Here is a 24,878-nt window from a genome sequence, read left to right as displayed (position 1 = left end):
AAGTAATAATAACTTCCTTGGCATAAATAACTGGCAATGTCATGAGGTGCATCCCAAGTGAACAGCAAGAAAGCCCCACCAGGAGACACCCCCAACCTTCCCCAGTTCCCAGGAAATAAAAAAGCCCCCCAGATCCATGACACAGAATGGACAAATAAACCAGAAAATGATATGGAGGTCGTAATGGACCACAAGATAAATGTGAATGAACACTGCAGTGCTGTCAATAAAACCTGGGTACTTTCATTCTCTTCTCCAGTCCCTTTCACCTTCCCACCAGTTTTTCTTACAACTTCCCCACACTGCCAGCTGAAGTTGCATAGGAAACTGACTTGGCTGGTGATTACAGATGCTGGTAACTTCAAAGGAATAGTTCTTCTTCGAACCAGGCCTCACGGAGATGCCTGGGGGGGGATACAGCATGGGTAAGCATTGCTTTCTTTTAATGTTACAGGTGTTACTTCTCCAGGGACAAACGTTTCCTTCTTTCCCATCTCAGGTGAGTCTATAGTTGGGGCTGGATTAGCACCCATTCAATTGGATTCTCCCCTCCTCTAGACTGTGCAGGCCCCAGGCACACATCTTCCTCTTCTTCCTCCACCTCTCTCCCATTTCTAAAGGTCACCAACAGGACGCCAACAGCAGGGAAAGAATTATGTCAGTCATTCACGGGCGAACCGTGGGGGAAATGGAAAGTATTACGGGGGAGAGAGGGTTTCCTCTCTCTAGTCCACAAAGTCTGGAATAGAGAAGCACGGTAGCCTAGTGAATTGAGCATGGGCCTGGGAATCAGAAGGACCTGGGTTCAGATCCCTGCTCCGCCACTTATCTGCTGTGTGACCTTGGGAAAATCACTTCACTTCTCTGTGCCTCAGTTACCTCATCTGTAAAATGGGGATTAAGGCTGTGAGCCCCTTGTGGACATTTCATATTCACCACACCCCCAATCCCCCTGCACTTATATATATATATATATCTTGAAATTATATATTATTTATTTATTCATATTAATGTCTGTCTCCCCATCCAGACTGTAAGCTCGGTATGAGGAGGGAATGTGTCTGCTAATTCTGTTGTATTGTACTCTCCCAAGCACTTAGTAAATAGTAAGTACTTACTAAGTACCCTTGATTGATTGATTAATTCATTCATGGGCAATAAGGCAGGGGGTTTAGAAAGGTTGTTTTACTGTTGGTACCCCTTTTTTTCATAGTATTTGTTAAACACTTACTATTCATTCATTCATTCAATTGTATTTATTCATTCATTCAATCGCATTTATTGAGCACTTACTGTGTGCAGAGCACTGTACTAAGCGCTTGGGAAGTACAAGTTGTTAATAATAATGATAATAATGGCATTTATTAAGCGCTTACTATGTGCAAAGCACTATTCTAAGCACTGGGGAAGTTACAAGGTGATAAGGTTGTCCCACGGAGGGGATCACAGTCTTAATCCCCATTTTACAGATGAGGTAACTGAAGCACAGAGAAGTTAAGTGACTTGCCCAAAGTCACACAGCTGACAATTGGCGGAGCAGGATTTGAACCCATGACCTCTGACTCCAAAGCCCATGCTCTTTCCACTGAGCCACGCTGCTTCTCTTGTTGAGCGCTCACTGTGTGCAAAGCACTGTACTAAGCACTTGGGAAGTACAAGTCAACAACATATAGAGACAGTCCCTACCCAACAACGGGCTCACAGTCTAGAATGTGCCAGGCACTGTACTAAGCACTGAGGTAGCTACAAGCAAATCAGGTTGGACATCGCCCCTGTCCCACTTGGGGCTCGTAGTCTTAATCACCCCCTTTTACGTTTGAGGAAACAGAGACACAGAGCAGCGAAGTGACTTGCCAAAGGTCACACAGCAAAGGGGCAGATGCCAGCATTAGAACCCAGGTCCTTCTGGCTTCCAGGCTCGTGTTCTATCCGGTAAACGATGCTGTCCCTGCAGGTGAAATGCTGGACCATCCCCAGTCTCAGCTTGGAGCAGGGAACTCAGCCAAAATATCGGTGTTGATAATGATGATGCTGATTCATAACAGCAATATGGTGATCAATCAGTCAATCAATCAATCGTATTTATTGAGCGCTTACTGTGTGCAGAGCACTGTACTAAGCACTTGGGAAGTACAAGCTGGCAACATATAGAGACAGTCCCTACCCAATAGCGGGCTCACAGTCTAGAAGGGGGAGACAGAGGACAAAACCAAACATACCAACAAAATAAGATAAATAGAATAGATATGTACAAGATAAATAAATAAATAGAGTAATAAATATGTACAAACATATATACATATATACAGGTACTGTGGGGAAGGGATATAAAACTAGGTTGGACACAGTTCCTGTCCCTCATGGGGCTTACAATATAAGTAGGAGGGAGAATGGGTAATGATGCCTTGATGCCTATTGGGTTTTAAGCTTGACTCTGTACAAAATTGGATTAAAAAGTCTTGGTCCCTGTCCACCTAGTTAGAGACAACACCGATAATGACATGAACTAGGGAGGCAAAGACACAGGCAAACGCATAAGCTTCAACAACTAATAAATGTTCTAAAGAACATTTATCCTTCTCCCCCTCCTCCGTCCTTCCTCTCCCCCTCCTCCCCCTCCCCATCCCCTGCCTTACCTCCTTCCCCTCCCCACAGTACCTGTATATATGTATATATGTTTGTATGGATTTATTACTCTGTTTTATTTGTACATATTTATTCTATTTATTTTATTTTGTTAATATGTTTTGTTTCATTCTGTCTCCCCCTTCTAGACTGTGAGCCCACTGTTGGGTCTCTATATGTTGCCAACTTGTACTTCCTAAGGGCTTAGTACAGTGCTCTGCACACAGTAAGCGCTCAATAAATCCGATTGAATGAATGAATGAATGAATGAATAAAGAAGTGTTTTTGCCATTCAGGGGCTCAGGCAGGGTTTCTGAGAAGGAACCAAAGGGGAATCAGAATTTGAGTCTCCTGTTCCAAGTATAGAGAAGACCAGCAAGGTTGGGACAGTGTGCTGTGTGGTGGTGGTGGAACAGGAGCAGGGAAGACTGAGTCTCCTGATGGGCAGCCTCTCAGAGCCAGCTTTCTAGCCAGGCCCCTCTCCGCACCCGTGGGATGGTGATGGGGAGCCTTAGCCCTGCTCGAGTAATTCCAGCCTTGATGGATTTGAAAAATGGGGAGAAAGGAGGTGAGTTGGACCCTTGTTAATCAGGTGATGGGCCTATGAGAAAGTAGTGGCATCCTCAGTCTGGCCCAGATTCAAAGCCAGGGGATCGGTTTTAAAATCTCTCTTCTTCCTCCTACTAAAACTGTGAGCTCCATGTTTTGGGATAGGGACTTGAATAATAATAATAATAATGGCATTTATTAAGTGCTTACTATGTGCAAAGCACTGTTCTAAGCACTGGGGAGGTTACAAGGTGATCGGGTTGTCTCTCGGGTGGCTCACAGTCTTAATCCCCATTTTACAGATGAGGTAACTGAGGCCCAGAGAAGTTAAGCGACTTGCCCAAAGTCACACAGCTGACAATTGGCAGGGCTGGGATTTGAACCCATGACCTCTGACTCCAAAGCCCGGGCTCTTTCCACTGAGCCATGCTGCTTCTTGAATCTACCCCAGTGCTTAGAACAGTGCTTGACGAATAGTAAGCACTCAACATATACCATTAAAAAAAAAAGGCCGTGGAACTGGGGTCAGAAGAACCCAAGTTTTAGTCCCAACTCTGCCCCTGACCTGCTAGGTGACCTTGAGCAAGTTACTTAACCTCTCTGTACTTCAGTGTCCTCTATATAAAATAGGAATAAGATAAAATAGGGATTAGATTAGGGTAAGGGACTGTGTCTGACTGATTGTCTTGCATCTACCCCAGCCCTCAACATAGTGCTTCTATATGTAGTAATCACTTAGTAAATATAAAAATCACTATTTCACATAGAACCTTTAGCCATAGACTTGCCAACAAATGCCATTGGTCTCTGTGCTAATAGGACCCCACTTCCTGTATTCTTTCATTCTAGTTCCTGCTGAACCGACTCTTGCTCCAAATAAAGAGCCAGGATCAGGTCAGTTCCACAGATGCTCTTTTCTAACTTTTGCTGGTCACCTGGTCAGAAAGGGAGTCACCCCCGCCCCTGATTGCTGTGCTGATGGAACTCCATTTCCCGTGTTCTTTCATTCTAGTTTCCACTGAACCAGCCCTCATTCCAATCAAAGAGCCAGGATCAGGTGAGTTCCACGGATTCCTATTTTGAACTTTGTGTGGTCATCTGACCAGAAATGGAGTCACCCCTGCCATTGACCGCTGTGCTAATGGGATTTCACTTCCTGTGTTCTTTCATTCTAGTTCCCGTTGAACCAACTCTGGTTCCAAGCAGAGAGCCAGGATCAGGTCAGTACTGCTGATTCCAATTTCAAACCTCGCGTGGGGGCCTGATCAGAAAGCGTAGTTGTCATTGGTTGCCGTACTAATGGGACTCAGCTTCCTGTGCTTTTTCATTCTAGTTCCTAGTGAACCGACCCTTTCCCTAAGCAGAGAGCCAGGATCAGGTCAGTTCCATGGATTCCAATTTTGAACCTTGGGTGGTGGCCTGGCCAGAAATGAAATCACTCCTGGCGTTGGTAGCTGTGCTAATGGAACTCCGCTTCCTGTTTTCTTTCATTCTAGTTCCCAACAAACCAACTCTTGCTCCAAGCAAAGAGCTAGAATTGGGTCAGCACTGCTGATGGTATGTTAGGACCCTCGACTGTGGCCTTGGCAGAAAGTGTAGCCTCCTGCCATTAGTCCTTATCTGAAGAAACTCTTTGATATGGTAACAATGGCATGTATGAAGCACTCACTGTACTTGAGAAAGTACATCAGAAGCATAAAGCACATTCCCTGCCCAAAAAGAGTTTCCACTCTAATGGAGAAGGTAATAAAAATATTTACAAAAATATCTGATGACTGGTTTCTTTCATTCTAGGTCCCGTTGAGACTACCCCTGTTCCCACCAAGGAACCAGAATCAGGTCAGTCCTGCTGAGCCTGACTTATTCCCCCTTTTTTGAATTTCACCTCTTCTTCACTTCCCACGCCTCTTTCTTTACCCAGGCACCGCAAAAGAGGAGATGCCCAGACCAGAACCTGGTCCCTCAGAAGGCAAGTTTTAGGGAACACTGTATGAGTTTCGTGGCTGAATCTCTTGCATCTTGCTCAATCCTTCCACCGTGTTGTGTGTCTTTCTCTAGTTTCCATCCACGAAAAAGACTCGATGATAGGGTCAGGTAAGAATCCGGGGAAACTTTGCCATGGGGCCTCGGGCTCGCTCTTGTTCTTTTCTTCAACTTCATCTTCCTTTTTCTGTCCCAGATCCTTTCGATAGAGCAAACCAACCTCTGAGGGGAGAAGGCAGTAAGTACACATCACCAGGTTTAACGTGTTTGCTTGGTTAGAATGTTCCTGCTGACTGGTTCCTGTGAATTCCCCGTGAGACACAGCGCATTCTTAACTCAGATTTGGCACTTTCTGCTAATGTGACTGCCTCTTTCTTATCCGTAGAAACTCACTCTATCACCCTGGGGATGGGGAGGTCTTGAAAAAAAAACAACTTTGCTCCCTCAAGGAGAACTAGCAGGGGAAGAAAATATATCCAGTGTCTAGCCCCACACAACTCATCAACCACTGATGGATTTAATGTCCTTACCATACTCCCATGATTTTTATGTTCTGATTCCTAGATCCTTGTCTCTGATTGATTGTCTTGAAGGGACTGACTGACCTATAAGTATATTTGTATCTTAAAGCACTTTAACAGTCTCCCCTGAGGAAGTAAGTGAGAAGCCCATGGATCAATCGATCAATCAGTCAATCACATTTATTGAGCTTTTACTGTGTGCCAAAAACTGTACTGAGCATTTGGGTGAGTACAAAGCAACAAAGTTGAGAGAAGTGATCCTTGCCCACAAGGAGCTTACAGTGTTCGGGATTCACTGTTTATAAATCCAGTCTTCAGTAGTGCCTCAAAAATACAGAACAGCAGCAACCCCTGACCATGAAGATCTTTTAATCATAAACCAACCATGAATGTTTTTCAGTCTCTAATTTAGCCCTGAGAAAAAGAGCTTTCCAGTCCAGCACCTTCTTCCCCTCTGGGACACCAGAAAAGGCAATCGATGGGATATCGAGGAATAATTCCCTCCGTGAATCCTGTACCCACACAGCCAAGGACTTGGGGCCTTGGTGGATGGTGGATTTGAATTCCACCTACACGGTGAGTTCTGTGGAGATCACAAACCGTGGAGATTGCTGCTCCCAGAGGATCATCGGAGCCAACATTCGAGTTGGGGGCTCTAGGAATACAGGAGGCCGATGGAATACCAGGTAATCTCCCCCTCCTTCTCCATCCTCGGTATTTGTTGAGCACCTACTCTGGGAAGGGACTTGTCCTCACTGCTTGGCATCTACGTTCCCCAGGCAGTCCTTGGACTTTCAAAGCCACGGGTTCCTGAAAACTACATCTTAAATCGAAGTGTTATTAAATCAGAAACCAAGTTTCTCATCAGAATTTTTCTTTTTTGTGGCACTTGTTAAGTGCTTACTATATACTAAGCCTTGGGGTAGATACAAGCTAATCAGGTTGGACACAGTCCATGTCCCACATGGGGCTAACGGTCTTAATCCCCATTTTACAGATGAGGAAACTGAGGCACAGAGAAATGAAGTGACTTGCCCAAGGTCACAGCAGACAAGGGGCCGAGCTGGGATTAGAACCCAGGTCCATGCTGTATCCTTTAGGCCATAATGCTTCTCCATAGAAATGATATTATATGTAGGGGATTGGTTCCTGAACCAAGGCTGCCTTTTAACGAAAATTACCCAGAATTCTGTACTCCATCAATTATAGATGAGTAATATAGCCAGAATCATTTCCTTTTGGTCAGTTACAAAGTTTCTCTGGTACGGTAGCCAACTTTACTTCATCTGAAGTAAAACGGACACTTCTTGGGGATCAAGAAATCCTCGTCCTTTCCAGCTCTCCTCAGTCCATTCCCCTATGCTCTCATTAAATGTTTCCCTTGTCTTCCCTTCCTCCAATGAGACTTTCAAAATTGTCTCCCTGCTGCCCGACAGTTGCTGTGTGTTCCACCCCTGGGCACCCTGCTTGCCTAGTGGAAAGAGTTCATTTCCATGATCCTAAAATATTTAATGTGCTCTAACCACTCTCCTTCCTACCCTCTCAGTCCTATCAATCAGTTAATCAACCCTATCTTTAGACTGTGAGCTCCTTATGGGCAAGGAGCATGTCTACCAACCCTGTTGTATTGTAATATAATAACAATAATAATAATAATGGAAGCACTTGCTATGTGCAAATAATAATAATAATGATGGTATTTGTTAAGCACTTACTATGGGCCAAGCACTGTTCTAAGCGCTGGGGAAGTTACAAGGTTGTCCCACGGGGGGCTCACAGTCTTAATCCCCATTTTACAGATGAGGGAACTGAGACACAGAGAAGTGAAGTGACTAGCCCAAAGTCACACAGCTGATAATTGGCGGAACAGGGATTTGAACCCATGACCGCTGACTCCAAAGCCCGTGCTCTTTCCACTGAGTCATGCTGCTTCTCTTGTACTCTCCCAAGTTCTTAGTGCAATGCTCCACTCACATAAATCCACTGATCGATTGTGCCACAGTTCTGGGAGATAGGGTTCCCTCCGTGGGCAGACCACCTAGGTTAAACAATGCAGATGTTTTCCAGATGTGCTAAAGTCACCAGTCTAGGCCTGGGGGAATCCAAGTCTTTCACCTGTGGAAACCTGCGGGGCCGTTATGTGTCTGTGAACATTCCCAAGCGACTGGAGTATCTCAGTCTGTGTGAAGTGAAGGTGTTTGGCTGGCCAGTGGGGAAACCAGGTGAGTCAGGTCTCTCAACTGCTCTAAGGGATGTCCCGGTAAACAGCCGACTCTGACTAGAAGGTGCCAAGCCCTGGGCTGGACTCTGCGGGGGAGGCCGATTCATCCAACCCAACACCGTCCCCATCCCACTAGGGGATATTTGGAAATACAGGCTTGTTTATTGGGACTTTTCGTATTTCAAAACTATTCACGGTGAGCCCGTTTTGACTCTCATTTCTGGACCAAATCGCCCTGAATTCATCCTCATCAGTGGAATTTATTAAGCTCTCAATGTGTACAGAGCACGGTACTAAATGCTTGGGAGAGTACAATACCAGACTTTGTAGACACATCTCCTGCCCACAAGGAGGTTACAGTCTAGAGGGAGAGACAGACATTTTTATACATAAATAAATTACGGATATGTATGGAAATTCGGCGGGGCTGAGGGTGAGGTGGATATCAAGTGCTTAAAAAATACACATGTAAATGCGTAGGTGATTCAGAAAGGAGAGGGAAAAAGAGACAGGGAAGGCCTCTTGGAGGAAATGTGAGTTTAATAAGGCTTGGAAGTTGGGGAGAGTGGTGGTCTGTCATATGAGGGGGAGGGAGTCCACGTCAGAGGGAGGATGTGGGAAAGGGATTGTCAACAAGATAGATGAGGTACAGTGAGCAAGCTGTTTCTCAAGGAGTGAAGTGAGTGTGGCTGGCTGAATTAGGAGATCACTGAGGTAAGGTAGGGGAGAGCAAACTGACTGAGGGCTTTAAAGCTGATGGGAAGGCATTTCTGCTTGATACGGAGGAGCAAAGTCCAAAGATGAGGGCTGGGCGGGACTGAGAATATGGAAACTCCTTGGATCTCTGGCGATATACTGGACTCGATACTATCCCCTTAAAGCTGAGGGAGACTGAGAGAGTTTCCAGTCAGGAGCAACAGAAAAGCCTTGGTCCTGAGGTTTCGGCACCGATAACCCGGGCAGAGGAATTGATTATAGGATCTGGTTAGCCTGTATCTAGCCCAGCGCTTAGAACAGTGCTTGATTGATTCATTCATTCATTCAACCATATTTACTGAATGCTTACTCTGTGCAGAGCCCTGTACTAAGCACTTGGGAGAGTACAGTACAATGCTAAACAGACACATTCCCTGCCCACAATGAGTTTACAGTCTAGAGACACATATTGAATGCTTAACAAATACCATAATAATACTGATGATAACAGTGATTATAATGATGGTGCTACTGGTTTGCCCAGCCCCACTCTTACTCTCTCGTTCCAGTCAGTCGAGTTTTCAGAGGCACCAAATGCAACAAGTAAGTAGACGGGCCGGGGTGCTGCCCATGGCAAAGGGAAGTTGTGGTCCTTGTCCATGATAACCAGCTATTGGTATAACTGGAACTCCCTCTAGACTGTAAGTTCCCTGTGGGCAGGGAACGTGTCTATCAACTGTGTTCTATTGTACTCCCCCAAGCACGCGCTAAGGCCTCAATAAATATGATTAACTGACTGATAGAACCCAATCCTCCTTATTCTTAGAGAGGATGCTCTTTCCACTGGACGAACAGCGAGGCTGAGTGAAAAATATACTCATCGGCAGAAGAGGTGAGGTTAGAAATAAAATATCTAAGTGATAGGCATGGCTCTCCAGGAGGGGCTGTGAAAGAAATAAGACAAGTCTAGCCAAGGTGTTCTCGCTCGAAAACAAAAATAAGACGGTCCATGTCTGATTCCCATGGCTAATGAATTTTTGCCAAACTTCGGCTAGCTAGTACACCCGGGCAAAGGTGGTTTCTGAAACTGTGTAATGCAGAAAAGTTATGCGTGACTTCCCAGATTATCGTCACAATCTGATCTGATGGACTCCACTCCCCTCTCGCCATAGTCTTTGGTTCATAATGTGACTCTGGGTCTGGAAAAAGTGACACTGTGAGGATATTTTCAGACATGGAAGACTCCAATAAATCCCAGTCTGGTCAAATAACATCCTCCCACACAACCAGAAATCACACTCCCAATCCTTGACATTGAATTGTGTTGGAACATGTTTTTGCTTTTAAGCTGACAGTCACAGTGTCTGAGACTGTGTTTGGTTTGCATTTGTTCTTAAGGGATTCTCTTATTTCTCTTTCCTTTCTTAACTCTCGTAAAAGGAAAGCTTGCTTTTCAGAAGCATGACAGATATCACGCAGCCACTGGAAAAAATCCTGAACTGAAGCATCATGATAAATATCACAAAGCCATTGGGCAGAATCCCAGTTGGAAATACAACAGATATTATAAAATCGATAGTAAGCCCTTGTTAAAGGTAAGGAGATGCTCTTATTGATGATAAGGCCCATGCTCTTTCCGCTAGACGACACTACTTCCCTGCAGACCATCAACAGTAGTGTTTAGTACATGAAGCAGCGTGGCTCAGTGGAAAGAGCCCGGGCTTTGGAGTCAGAGGTCATGGGTTCAAATCCCGGCTTCGCCACTTGTCAGCTGTGTGACTTTGGGCAAGTCACTTCACTTCTCTTTCTCCTCAGGTACCTCATCTGGAAAATGGGGATGAAGACTGTGAGCCCCAAGAGGTACAACCTGATCACCTTGTAACCTCCCCAGGGCTTAGAACAGTGCTTAGTAAGCACTTAATAAATGCCATTATTAATTATTATTATTACAGTGCTTAGCACATCGTAAGCACTACATGAATTCCACATAAATTATTACCAGTATTATCAGGCCCATTTAATAATCATCATAATAATAATCATGGTATTTGTTAAGCGCTTACTTTGTGCCAAGCACTGTTGCATCACTGGAAAGAGAGCACTGTATTAGGTAGCTGATTGAGAACTAAGAGATGTTGGGATTCCTTGGCTTAAGAGTCAGAAGAACCTGGTTGTTAATCCCAGCTCCGCCACTTTTCTGCTGTGTGACCTTGGGCAAGTCACTTGACTTCTCTGTGCCTCAGTTACCTCATCTGTAAAATAATAATAATAATAATGGCATTTATTAAGCCCTTACTATGTGCAAAGCACTGTTCTAAACTCTGGGGAGGTTACAAGGTGACCAGGTTGTCCCACGGGGGGCTCACAGTCTTCATCCCCATTTAACAGATGAGGGAACTGAGGCCCGGAGAAGTTAAGTGACTTGCCCAAAGTCACACAGCTGACAATTGGTGGAGCCGGTATTTGAACCCATGACCTCTGACTCCAAAGCCCGTGCTCCATTGAATGGAGCCACACTGCTTGAGACCATGAGCCCCCTATGGGGCAAGGACTGTGTCCGACCCGATTCGCTTGTGTGTACCCCAGTGCTTAGTACAGTGCCTGGAAGATAGTAAATGCTTAACAGATACCATAATTATTATCATTACTATTATTATTACTCCTTGCCACTGTATATCATGAAGTGGGACAGGAAACGAGCTGAGACAGAGGAGTGGAGGTGGGAGGGTGAATGTAAATGGGCTTGAGTAAATTCTGGGCAACTTAGGGGTGGATGTAAGCAGTGAGTCAAGGTTTTTTGAACCCTAAGCGCTTAGAATGATGCTCTGCCATTCTCTAAAATGGGGATTAAGACTGTGAGCCCCGTGTGAGACATGAAATGTGTCCAACCTGATTATCTTGTATCTACCCCAGCGTTTGGTACGGTGCCTGCCAGATAGTAAGCGCTTAACAAATATTATTTAAAAAATCAACAGTAGGTGCTCGGTAAATACTGATTGATTGGACTAGCCCAATGGCCCTCTGATCAAAAGAACTGCCCCACCCTTGCTGAGAGAGTTGTAACTTCCTCCTACCTCGAGGTATGTCGTATTTCCTCCATGTGGCTGTTCCTTCCAGGATCAGGATGATACATGTTAGCCTAAAATGTTTTCAGGGGACAATTTTGCCCTGAGGAAAACAGCTTTCCAGTCCAGCACCTTCCCTGCCTTTGCCACACCGGAGAAAGCCACCGATGGAGAGCAAGACGTCGATCTCTTCCAAGGCTCCTGTGCAAGCACTGATAAGGACTTGGAGCCCTGGTGGATGGTGGATTTGAACTCCACCTACATCATCAACTCTGTGGCGATCACCAACCGAGGGGACTGCTGCAGCAGGCGGATCCGGGGCGCGGAGATCCGGGTCGGCTACTCCTCAGAAAGGGTTGGAAAATCGAACCCCAGGTAGCGGGTCCTGCTTTACCTCAGAGAAATACAGAGAGTTTTAAAGTCCATGGGACCTGATGTTTTGGCAGCAGAAGCGGAGGGTGTGTGACTCTTCTCCATGCCAGAAAGGTCCATGGCCAATGGGTGGGTGGGCTTAAACCCCAGCAGCGGGTGGGCCCAGGATATTGCCCCTGACCAGACCCCTATCTCCAGGACTTCCCCTCATTCACCTGGGGTCCAGGGCCGAACCATCTCTGGTCCATTTGGCTGCTACAGATTTGACCTCCCTCGGGCCAAACCACCTCTGGTCCATTTGGCTGCTACAGATTTGACCTCCCTTGGGCCTACGTTGCCTAGTCCTGTCGCTGCTAGAGCTGTCTCCTGTCAAGAGCCAGAGTTGACCTGGGCTCTCCAGAAGGCAAGCCTAGAGTTGTTGCATCCACCACCGGGGACCCCACCAGGACCCCTGCTTCCCCTCAGGTCATTTCCCTCGGCTTGGGCCCTCAGGAGTCAGGACTGCTCCCTGAACTGTCCTGCTCAGACAGGCAGTGTGTGGCGTCTGAGGTGTCGGCCCCGCTCCTGTCTGAAAGCAAGACCATAAATGTTCATTTCCAGGTGCGCTAAGATCTACACCATGGCCCCAGGCGAGACCCGCTCCTTCCACTGCAAAGGAATGATAGGTCGGTATGTGACGGTCACCATTCCCCGGAGGGAAGAGTATCTCAGTCTGTGCGAAGTGCAGGTCTTCGGGACTCTGTCGCCCTTCAATAGTGAGTACGGTGGTCCTTTAGGGATGGGATTCTATAAAATTCTTGTCATAACACCATTTCCTTCATATTCAAATACCTTAGGGGTCCTTCGGGGATTTTTGGGTGTATGCGTCTCTCTCTGAAGTGCCCAAAATAGAAAATGATGCTTTGGAAGATGGCACAAACTAAAAAAAACGGGCCTATAAATAAATCCACATCCCTTCATCCCAGCCTCTCATCTGGGGCTCTGTTGACGGCGGGGGCGGGCAGGGGGAGGGAGAGGAAGAAAATAGTGCAGCCTTCTGTCATTACCCAGAGTCAAAAGAGTACAGATAAAGAAGGGTGGTGGGCTCTCCCCACCTCAAGAAAGGTAGATTGTGGGGGCTGAGTGAAACCACCTTTGGGGTCCCCATGGTGTTTGCTGGTTTTAGGTAGTCCAAGCGTAACACTTTCTTGGTTTCCCATTTGGATTCAGTGTTCCGTCTTGGACAATTCTCTCTCTCAAACCCTCGCGCTCGTGGTTGCAGTCTCAATCAATCAGTAGTAATAATGTTTAGCGTTTACTCTGTACCGAACACTATATTGAGCCCTGGGGAAGATACAATATTTTCAGGTCAGACATAAGGCCTGCCCTACAAGGGGCTTACAGTTTAAGTAAGAGGGAGAACAGATATTGAATCTCCACTTTACAAAGAAGGGAACTGAGACCCGGAGGAGTGAAGTGACTTGCCCAGGTTCTCTGACTCTAAGCCAGGTTCTCTGACTCTCAGGCCTGTTCTCTTTCCAAAGTGCTCATGAGAGTACAACAGAATTTGCAGACATGATGCCTGCTCTCAAGGAGTTTGCCATCTAGACAACGAGAGCATTATCTTCAAACCGAAGGGTGACCGTGCTGGTATCTGGTGGATGTACCGAATATTGTAAATCCCTGAGAGCGAATAAGAGCGGAGGGAATTACTGTTTTCTAGATCCCAACTTAGCCCTGAGGAAAAGATCTTTCCAGTCCAGCACCCTGCATCCCAACAGCAGCTCGGAGAGAGCCGTCGATGGGTCTCTCTCCAGCGACTTCTTTCAAGGATCCTGCACGTCGACCAAAAGGGAGTTCGAACCTTGGTGGTCGGTCGACTTGAATTCGACTTCCATCGTGGATTCCATTGTGATCGTCAGCCGAGGGGACTGCTGCCGGGAGCAGATCAATGGCGCTGAGATTCGCATCGGAGACTCGCTGGAAGAAGGCGGAAAACACAATCCCAGGTATTTGGCCCCAAGTGGCGTCTCGGCTTCTCTCCCGGCGAAACTAAGGAAGATCGTGTGACGCGTGAGCGGTCTACATGGGTCTCTTAGATTGGAGTAAAGGGATCGGTGCCTGACTGAATACCATGTCAAAGAAGGAGCGTGGCTCAATGGAAAGAGCACGGGCTGAAGTCAGAGGTCATGGGTTCAAATCCCAGCTCCACCAGTTGTCAGCTGTGTGACTTTTAGCATGTCTGCCAATTCCATTGTACTCTCCTGAGCAATCAATCAATCAATCGATCGTATTTATTAAGCGCTTACTGTGTGCAGAGCACTGTACTAAGCGCTTGGGAAGTACAAGTTGGCAACATATAGAGACAGTCCCTACCCAACAGTGGTCTCACAGTCTAAAAGGGGGAGACAGAGAACAAAACCAAACATACTAACAAAATAAAATAAATAGAATAGATATGTACAAGTAAAATAAATAAATAAATAAATAGAGTAATAAATATGTACAAGTACAGTGCTCAGTAGTGGAAAAAGTATAGGCCCGAAAGTCAGAGAACCTGGCTTCTAATCCCTTCTCTGTCCCTTGCCTGCTGTGTGATCTTGGGCAAGTCACTTCACTTCTCCGGGTCTCAGTTTCCTTCTTTGGAAAGTGGAGATTCAATATGTTCTCCCTCTTACTTTGGCACTTCTGGTTACCTCATCTGGAAAATGGGGATTAAGACTGTGAGCCCCCCAGGGGACAACCTGACCACCTTGTAACCTCCCCAGTGCTTTGCACATAGTAAGCGCTTAATAAATGCCATCATTATTATCTTTTTTTTATGTCTTTCCAGGTGCATTAAAATCACCTACATGGGCCTGGGAGAGACCTATTCTTTCAACTGTCGGGGAATGAAAGGTCGGTATGTGACTGTGACCATTCCCGGGAGAAAAGAACAACTCAGCCTGTGCGAAGTGCAGGTGTTTGGTATTCTGTGGCCCTCCCAAGGTGAGCACTGTTCTCTAGACCTGGCGGCAATGCTGTCTGTGAGCAGGCTTTCTTGGAAAGTCCTCTCCCAAACTTTACTTGGGCTACACAAAGTCATGTTCCAACCTTTAGCTTTTCACTCCAAATAATATCTTGAATTTTATATAGAGCTTCCCTATTGTTTATCTCATTTTTTGTCCCCAATCAATCAATCAATCAAGGATATTTATGAGCGCTTACTGTGTGCAGAGCACTGTAACTAGTGCTTTGGAAAGTACAATATGGTAGGGTTGGTTGAGAGCATCCCTACCCTAAAGGAGCTTTCACTCTATGAGAAGCAGCGTGGCTCAGTGGAAAGAGCTTGGGCTTTGGAGTCAGAGGTCATGGGTTCAAACCCCGGCTCCGCCAATTGTCAGATGTGTGACTTCCTTCCCCTCCCCCTCGTCCCCCTTTCCATCCCCCCCATCTTACCTCCTTCCCTTCCCCACAGCACATGTATATATGTTTGTACATATTTATTACTCTATTTATTTGTTTATTTATTTTACTTGTACATATCTATTCTATTTATTTTATTTTGTTAGTATGTTTGGTTTTGTTCTCTGTCTCCCCCTTTTAGAGTGTGAGCCCACTGTTGGGTAGGGACTGTCTCTATATGTTGCCAATTTGTACTTCCCAAGCGCTTAGTACAGTGCTCTGCACACAGTAAGCACTCAGTAAATATGATTGATGATGATGATGATGATGACTTTGGGCAAGTCACTTCACTTCTCTGTTTCTCAGTTCCCTCATCTGTAAAATGGGGATTAAGACTATGAGCCCCACGTGGGACAACCTGATCACCTTGTATCCCCCCAGCGCTTAGAACAGTGCTTTGCACATAGTAAGCACTTAACAAATACCATTATTATTATTATTATTATTATTATTATTATTATTCTTATAAGTGGGAGACAACGTCCCTGTGAGGAAGGAGAGGCAGGTGTAGTCTCCCATTTGACCGATGAGGAAACTGAAGCACAGAGGGCTTAAGCAACTTTTCCAAGGTCACACTGCAGGCCAGGGGCCGAGATGGGACTAGAACTCTTCAACTCCAAGGCCCATGTGCTTTCCATTAGTCCACCCTGCCTCTCTAAATGCCTCCCCAAAGTGTCTTCACTCCTGATTCTCTCCCTGGGGAGGGAAATTTGAGCCTTTGCTGTTGCATGTCCAGGAACTATTGGTTAAGCACTTATTTTGTGCCCAGCACTGTACTAGGCAATGGGGTGTATACATGTATACAGGTCAGACGCGGTCCCTTTCCCACACGGGGCTCGCATCTAAGTCGGAAGTAGAACAGGCATCCCCATTTTACAGATGAGGAAACTGAGGCCCAGAAAAATGAAGTGACCTGCCAAAGGTCAAACAGCAGGCAAGTGGCGGAGCCGGGATTAGAACCCGCTTCCAATTAGCTGGGATTAGAACCTAGCAGTAGTAGATGAGACCGATCTCTACCAGCCCGTCTGTGTGGCCTGGAATTCCAGTCCATTCTAGAGCGCGTGGGTTCGTGGCACGATGAGGAGATCACGCTCTGGGGGGTTTAGAGAAAGTCTTTTGGATTTTGTGCATCTGGATGGATGGAACACGATGTGCTGTTCGAAGGAGAGGTTGTGTGTTTTCACGTGGCACCAGTCGAGGCATTTATACAGTAATGAAATTAATAATAATCGTGATATTTGTTAAGCACTTGCTATGTGCCAAACACCGCACTAAATTTTTGGGAAGATACGACCGAATCAGGCAGCGTCCCTGTCTGCACACAGGACTAGCTGTCTAAGGAGGGAGAACAAGTATTTAATCCCCATTTTACAGATGAGGAAATGAGGCCCAGAGAAGTGAAGTGACTTGCCCAAGGTCACACAACAGAGAAGTGGTGAAACTGGGACTAGAACCCAGGTCCTCTGGCTCCCAGGCCACACTGCTTCACTGCATTAAGTTGCTCCTTGATATGGAGGTCTTCAAGAATGTAAATACCCCGTGCTGTGCGGAATTTGGAGGGAGAATACTGATTGAAGAAACTGGTGGAAAGAGGAAAAGGCAAGGCAAAATGAGACGTGATGTTAGCCAAGAAAACCAAAGAAACCATTTGGGAAGAGTCGTTGTACCGTAATAGGTTTCAAAGTTAAGACTTGGCCTAACCCAGCAAACTGAGAAGCAGTGTAGCCTAGTGGAAAGATCCCTGGCGTGAGAATCAGAAGACCTGGGTCTAATCCCGGCTCCATCACTTGCCTGCTGTGGGACCCTGGGCAAGCCACTTAACGTCCCTGTGCCTCAGTTTCCTCATCTACAAAATGGGGATTCAGTACCTTTTCTTCCACTGACAGACCATCAGCCCCATGTGAGACCGGGACTGTGTCCGACCTAATAGTTTTGTATCTACTCCAGCACTTAGTATAATGCTTGGCACATAGTAAGCATTAAACAAATATTATTATAATATTTCTTGACTGATTTTTGTGGAATTTTCCCATTTCTACTTCTAACTAGTTCCCAGCAGAGGAGAGACTCCCATCACAGTTTATGGAACCAAAGCAAGTAAATCGTTTTTAAGAATCCGGCATCTATTTCTGGCTTCTTTTCATTTTCTGTTCTGTCAAGATAGCTCCCTCAATACCATGTTTACCTTTTTTACCGTTGCATTCTTGGAGCTAATGATCTCTGTGTTTTTCCACTGCCCCCAGGAAATATCCCCACAGTCCATGCCTCCAGAGAGTGTCTCATATCTGGATCAAAACTGGGTTGTCACCTCAGGTGCAGTCTTATCTTCCTCTGCAGTAGAAGTCCTCAGGTCGACCTTTGGTGTTTAAGGAGGCGGCGGGACGTATGGAAAGAAACGGGCCTGAGAATCAAGAGACCTGGGTTCTAATGCCGGCTCTGCCACTGACCTTGAGTGTTGCGATCTGGAGCAAGGCTCCTAGCCTCTTTAGGCCTCAGTTTCCACATCTGCAAAATGGGAGATCCTATAGGTGCGCTCCCTCTTGGGAGCCGGAATAGGGGCTGGGACCAGTCAGATTATCTTGTATAATAATTATGGCATTTATTAAGTGCTTACTATATGCAAAGCACTGTTCTAAGCGCTGGGGAGGTTACAAGGTGATCAGGTTGTCCCACGGGGGACTCACGGTCTTAATCCCCATTTTACAGATGAGGAAACTGAGGCACAGAGAAGTGAAGTGACTTGCCCAAAGTCACACAGCTGACAATTGGCGGAGCCGGGATTTGAACCCGTGACCTCTGACTCCAAAGCCCCTGCTCTTTCCACTGAGCCACGCTGATCCTCTAACCCCAGCATGTAGCATAGTGCTATGATATAAAGAAAATGCTTAAAAAGCACCATAATTATTCATTCCGATTGTTTAAGGCTAAAAAGAAATGAAAGCCCCTCTAATCCCAGGTGTGTGACCTGGGACAAGTGATATAATTTCTCTGTGCCTCTCTTTTCTCCTCTGTAAAATGGGGATTCGATTCCTGTTCTCCCTCCTACTTGGACTATAAGTCCCCCAGAGGACGGGGACTGTGTCCGACCTAATTATCTTATATCTACCCCTGTGCTTAGTGTAGTGCTTGGCACATAGTAAACACTTCACAAATATCACAGTTATTTTTTGTATCATTATTATTTTTCATGTCATTATTATTACTTCATAACACAGCTCTGAAAAGGTGTCTTTCGAGGAAGAGTCAGCTGATCGTATAAAGAAATGTTGACAGATTGAATCATGAATATATCAAGTGCCACTCAGTCAATCAATTAATAGTGTTTAATTGATCACCTACTGTGTGCAGAACCCTGAACTAAGTCCTTGGGAGACTACCATAGAGAGAAAAGATAAAATCCTCACCCTTGAAGAGAGCCTGTAGTCTAATAGATTGTTGATTTCTAGCCCTAAACCGAAGCTCTAGTTTGAAGTATTAATGACATTTTTCAGGTTTTGATTCTTGGCCAGAAATTGAATTTTTAGGCTCCCGAATTGTGAGCCAATTTTCACATGAATAATTCAGGAGCTTGGGAATAATAATAATTATTATTATGGTACTTCTTAAGTGCTTACTATGTTCCAAGCACTGTTCTAAGCACTGGGGTAGATACAAGTTAATCAGGTTGGACACAGTCCCTGTCCCTTATGGGGCTCAGAGTCTTAATTCCCATTTTACAGATGAGGTAACTGAGGCCCAGAGAAGTCATGACTTGCCCAAGGTCACACAGCAGGTACGCGGTGGAGCGGAATTAGAACCCAGGCCCGTGCTCTATCCACTAAGCCATGCTGTTTCTCTAATAGTGCTGGATCCATTCTTAGATAATGTAAATTTCCCCCGTTCTGCCCTGGGAGAAAATTTGGTACGTTTGGAAGCTGCCGCAGCACTTTGCAGGCTACAGTAACTTCTTTTATTCAGCTCGAACTGAACCTTAGAAAAAAGTGATCCTGGAGCTGCTAAGAACCTATTCGGCACTATATATACACAGATAGAGAGATACACATACAGCGTTCCTTAGTATTCAAAGATGAACATCATCAGATGCAAAAAGGGCGTCACTGAAAAGGCCACTGTGACAATCCAGAACACACAAAGATGGTTCCTTGTTGTGCTGACTGCTCTCTGTTTGGAACTGTTTTTGGTTTTGCCTGTTTGCCTCGTGATCTTGAAGCTTCTGACAAAAAAGAAAAAGGCTGCTCTTTTCTTGACTGCAGTAACGCCAGTCGGGTCTGTCCGTTGGAGTTGTCTCCCAGCTTTCAGCTGTGATGTCACCTTATCTGAGGCTGCTTTTTGCTACGCTCTTTAAACATTTCCTCTACCCCACCTTCCTTGCAGTCACCCTGTAATCGAACCCGTTGAGAATTTCTTCAGCCATAATGCCTCAAGAACCGCTCTATTTCAGTTCCAAATTTAGCACTGAAAAAGAGAACTTCCCAATCCAGCACCTCTTTTCCGCAAGGCGCATCTGAGAGAGCCGTCGACGGGTCTTTAGGGAATAGTTTGGATAATGGATCCTGTAGTCACACCGACAGAGAATTTGAACCGTGGTGGACGGTAGACCTGAACGCGACATACGTCATCTCCGCCGTAATGGTCACCAGTGCAAGGGACTGCCGTGCTGAGCAACTTCAACGGGCTGAGATCCGGATTGGAGACAAGTTTTCAAAAGGAGGCAAATTAAATCCCAGGTATTGGGTCACTGATGGACTGCCAAGCCGGGGTTAGCTTCCTTTCCGAGCTCTGGAGTTCCCCAAAGGATCGCCCCTCCATACTGTCATCGATGGTATTTATTGAGCACTTACTGTATGCAGAGTCAGAGTCAGAGGTCACGGGTTCAAAACCCAGCTCCGCCACTTGTCAGCTGTGTGACTTTGGGCAAGTCACTTAACTTCTCTGTGCCTCAGTTCCCTCATTTGTAAAATGGGGATGAAGACTGTGAGCACCCTGTGGGGCAACCTGATCACCTTATAACCTCCCCAGTGCTTAGAACAGTGCTTTGCTCATCGTAAGCACTTAATAAATGCCATTATTATTATTATTACTAAGCACTTGGGTGAGTACAACAGAATTGGTAGACATGTTCCCTGCCCACAATGAGCTTACAGTCTAGAGATGGCCCGACTGATTTCTTTCCCCCCAACCCATCCTTCTGGGATGAATCCCAGAGCCGGACTCTTGGAATGATGGTGCTTTGATAATTACATTCATCGACTTTGCCCACTGCCATCTGACAGGTCAATGTTTTTCCTAAATCCATCCAAAACCTGAATTAGAAAGGGCCAACAACTCTGGAATCCTAAAAACAATAACAATAGTAATAATGGCATTTATTAAGCACTTACTATGTGCAGAGCACTGTTCTAAGTGCTGGGGAGGTTACAAGGCAATGAGGTTGTCCCACAGGGGGCTCACAGTCTTCATCCCCATTTTACAGATGAGGGAACTGAGGCACAGAGAAGTGAAGCGACTTGCCCAAAGCCACACAGCTGACAAGTGGCGGAGCCGGGATTCAAACCCATGACCTCTGACTCCCAAGCCCCGGCTCTTTCCACTGAGCCACGCTGCTTCTCTTAGCACAGTGCCTGGCACAAAGTAAGTGTTTAACAAATACTATTATTTGTAGTGCAAATAAGCACAAGAAGCAGCGTGGCTCAGATGAGGTAACCGAGGCACAGAGAAGTGAAGTGACTTGCCCAAAGTCACACAGCTGACAATTGGCGGAGCCGGGATTTGAACCCATGACCTCTGACTCCAAAGCCCGGGCTCTTTCCGCTGGGCCACGCTGCTTCTCGATCTCTGGATTTCCCTCCGGGGGGCTCGGACTGGTGGTCTGAGAACTTCCCCCCACTGATGGAAGCTACTCCAAAATCCCTATGGTCTTTTAGGATTTCAGATCTCTTGGCGTCCTTCTGCTGTCTACTAAGGAAGGCAGGGGCAGCACGCTGAAGGATTCGGGCCTGACTCTGAGCTGGGGGCCACTTTCAGCGTGGCATCAGGCTACTGAACCACAGGACGAGAGAGAAGGATAGAAGTGGAGCATAAAGGCTCGAAGCCTTCTGGTAATTGTAGTGCACATCATTCAAGTTGGTCAATCAATGGCATATATTGAGCACTTAACGGCGTGCAGAGAAGCAGCTTGGTCTAGTGGATAAAGCAGTGACCTGGGTGTCCGAAAGACCTGGGTTCTAATCCCATAATCGCTATATGTCTTTTGTGTGACCTTGGACAAATCATTTCACTTCTCTGGGCCTCAGTTTCCTCATCTGTAAAATCAGGGTTAAGAATGGGAGCCTTATGTGGGACTGGAAGTATGTCCAACCTGATTACCTTGTATCTACCCAGTATTTAGAATGATGCTCGGCACATAGTAAGTGCTTAACAAGTACCATTATTATTATTATTCATGTAACAATATAACTTATGGAAATTGAGACTGTTAGCCCCATGTGCAACAAGGACTGTATCCAACTCGATTTGCTTTTATCCACCCCAGCCCTTAATAATAATACTGATGGCATTTGTTAAGCATTTACTATGTGCAAAGTACTGTTCTAAGCGCTGGGGGGATACAAGGTGATCAGGTTGTCCCACGTGGGGCTCACAGTCTTAATCCCCATTTTCCAGATGAGGTAATTGAGGCCCAGAGAAGTTAAGTGGCTTGCCCAAGGTCACACAGTTGGCAAGTGGTGGAGCCGGGATTCGAACCCATGACCTCTGACTCCCAAGCCCGGGCTCTTTTCACTGAGCCACACTGCTTCTCTTAGTACAGTGCCTGGCACAAAGTAAGCGTTTAACAAATACTATTTTTTGTAGTGCAAATAAGCACAAGAAGCAGCGTGGCTATGTGGAAAGAGCACGAGCTTTGGAGTCAGAGGTCATGGGTTTGAATCCCGGCTCTGCCAATTGTCAGCTGTGTGACTTCACTTCTCTGGGCCTCAGTTCCCTCATCTGTAAAATGGGGATGAAGACTGTGAGCCCCACGTGGGACAACCTGATCACCTTGCAACCTCCCCAGCGCTTAGAACAGTGCTTTGCACATAGTAAGCGCTTAATAAATGCCATTATATTATTATTATTTATTGTTATTATTATTGTTGTTAATAATAATAATAACAGTGGCATTTGTTAAGCACTTACTATGTGCAAAGCATATTACATACATATTAAATAGGTATATTTACATATTAAATCAAAGGGCTTGTTTTCCTCAGAACTAGGGGCCTCGACCCCCAGGGCCCGGAGCTCTGCTGAAGAGCCTCGTCTTATGAATGGTGCCTTTGTAAAGCCCAGACCTTGGGCTACCCACCCTCCTGTCGGCTCCCCTCTCCTCCTCATCGACCTCCTCCCCGAGGAAAACTCCATCCCCAGCTTCAGACGGAAGAAGAGTTTGGCCCCTTTCCAGGTGTGCCACCATCACGTCCGTGGTTCCTGGGGAAACCCTTTCCTTCAGTTGCGACGGAATGAGAGGCCGCTACGTGTCGGTGGTCAAGCCAAGGAGACGGGGGTCCAGCAGCCTGTGCGAGGTGCAGGTGCTTGGCTTCCTCTGGCCCTTCAGCAGTAAGTACCCATCCCTGACCCGGGCTCGCGAGATTCATTTCTCAAGATTCCCCTTTGCCCCTGACCACGCTAATCAGAATTAGGCCTTCCTCTCCCTCTCCCCAGTGCCTGGAACATGCTGCTGAAAATTAAGAGAAGCAGCGTGGCTCAGTGGAAAGAGCCCGGGTTTTGGAGTCAGAGGTCACGGGTTCAAATCCGAGCTCCGCCAATTGTCAGCCGTGTGACTTTGGGCAAGTCACTTAACTTCTCTGGGCCTCAGTTACCTCATCTGATGAAGACTGTGAGCCCCACGTGGGACAACCTGATCAGCTTGTATCCCCCCCAGCACTTAGAACAGTGCTTTGCACATAGTAAGCGCTTAATAAATGCCATTATTATTATTATTATTATTATTATTATTATTAAGTCACTTAACTTCTCTGTGCCTCAGTTACCTCATCTGTAAAATGGGGATGAAGACTGTGAGCCCCACGTGGGACAACCTGATCAGCTTGTATCCCCCCCAGCGCTTAGAACAGTGCTTTGCACATAGTAAGCGCTTAATAAATGCCATTATTATTATTATTATTAAGTCACTTAACTTCTCTGTGCCTCAGTTACCTCATCTGTAAAATGGGGATGAAGACTGTGAGCCCCACGTGGGACAACCTGATCAGCTTGTATCCCCCCCAGCGCTTAGAACAGTGCTTTGCACATAGTAAGCGCTTAATAAATGCCATTATTATTATTATTATTAAGTCACTTAACTTCTCTGTGCCTCAGTTACCTCATCTGTAAAATGGGGATGAAGACTGTGAACCCCACGTGGGACAACCTGATCAGCTTGTATCCCCCCCAGCGCTTAGAACAGTGCTTTGCACATAGTAAGCACTTAATAAATGCCATTATTATTATTATTATTATTAAGTCACTTAATTTCTCTGTGCCTCAGTTACCTCAACTGTCAAATGGGGATGAAGACTGTGAGCCCCACGTGGGACAACCTGATCAGCTTGTATCCCCCCCAGCGCTTAGAACAGTGCTTTGCACATAGTAAGCGCTTAATAAATGTCATTACTATTATTATTATTACTAAGTCACTTAACTTCTCTGTGACTCAGTTACCTCAACTGTCAAATGGGGATGAAGACTGTGAGCCCCCTGTGGGACAACCTGATCACCTTGTAACCTCCCCAGCGCTTAGAACAGTGCTTCGCACATAGTAAGCGCTTAATAAATGCCATTATTATTATTAAAGTCAGAGATTGTACCGGTAGACCTGGGGGCCCAGGAACATCCTCATCGCTGCTTACAGATTTCCTTTACAGAATATGTTAGAGAAATAGTGTGGCCTAGTGGAATGAGCACAGAACTGCTTGTCAGGAGCTCCGGATTCTAATCCCAGTGCTGTGGCTAGCTTGCTGTGTGACCTGGAGCATGATACTTCACTTCTCTGTGCTTCAGTTTCCTCATCTGTAAAATGAGGAGTCAATATACCAGTTTTCCTTTTCCCTTAGTGTGTGATAATAATGATGGCCTTTATTAAGCACTTACTATGTGCAAAGCACTGTTCTAAGCGCCGGGGAGGTTACGAAGGGGATCAGGTTGTCCCACGGGGGGCTCACAGTCTTCATCCCCGTTTTACAGATGAGGGAACTGAGGCCCAGAGAAGTTAGGTGACTTGCCCAAAGTCACACAGCTGACAATTGGCAGAGCCGGGATTTGAACCCATGACCTCTGACTCCAAAGCCTGTGCTCTTTCCACTGAGCCATGCTGCTTCTGTGGTGGTAATAATAATAATAATAATAATGATAATAATAATAATAACACTTATTGAGCACTTACAA

General features: G+C 46.0%; 1 protein-coding gene across 1 annotated transcript in view; it reads left to right on the top strand.

Annotated features, from left to right (window-relative positions):
* The window catches only part of LOC119920821, a 70,057-nt gene that overhangs the window by 39,216 nt on the left and 5,963 nt on the right, over positions 1-24,878 (top strand). The window contains exons 21-32 of the mRNA XM_038741044.1: positions 4,024-4,068; positions 5,001-5,013; positions 5,233-5,268; positions 6,205-6,364; positions 7,746-7,900; positions 11,750-12,035; positions 12,633-12,787; positions 13,735-14,020; positions 14,845-14,999; positions 17,505-17,552; positions 19,897-20,182; positions 22,897-23,023. Of these exons, the coding sequence (XP_038596972.1) occupies positions 4,024-4,068; positions 5,001-5,013; positions 5,233-5,268; positions 6,205-6,364; positions 7,746-7,900; positions 11,750-12,035; positions 12,633-12,787; positions 13,735-14,020; positions 14,845-14,999; positions 17,505-17,552; positions 19,897-20,182; positions 22,897-23,023 (1,752 nt within the window). The remainder of the gene's footprint in view (positions 1-4,023; positions 4,069-5,000; positions 5,014-5,232; positions 5,269-6,204; positions 6,365-7,745; positions 7,901-11,749; positions 12,036-12,632; positions 12,788-13,734; positions 14,021-14,844; positions 15,000-17,504; positions 17,553-19,896; positions 20,183-22,896; positions 23,024-24,878) is intronic.

This window comes from Tachyglossus aculeatus (assembly GCF_015852505.1).
Source record: "Tachyglossus aculeatus isolate mTacAcu1 chromosome 12 unlocalized genomic scaffold, mTacAcu1.pri SUPER_6_unloc_1, whole genome shotgun sequence".
Classification (NCBI taxonomy): Eukaryota; Metazoa; Chordata; class Mammalia; order Monotremata; family Tachyglossidae; genus Tachyglossus; species Tachyglossus aculeatus.
Note: the sequence above shows the minus strand (reverse complement) of the source record. Positions and strands in the feature narration are given on the sequence as shown.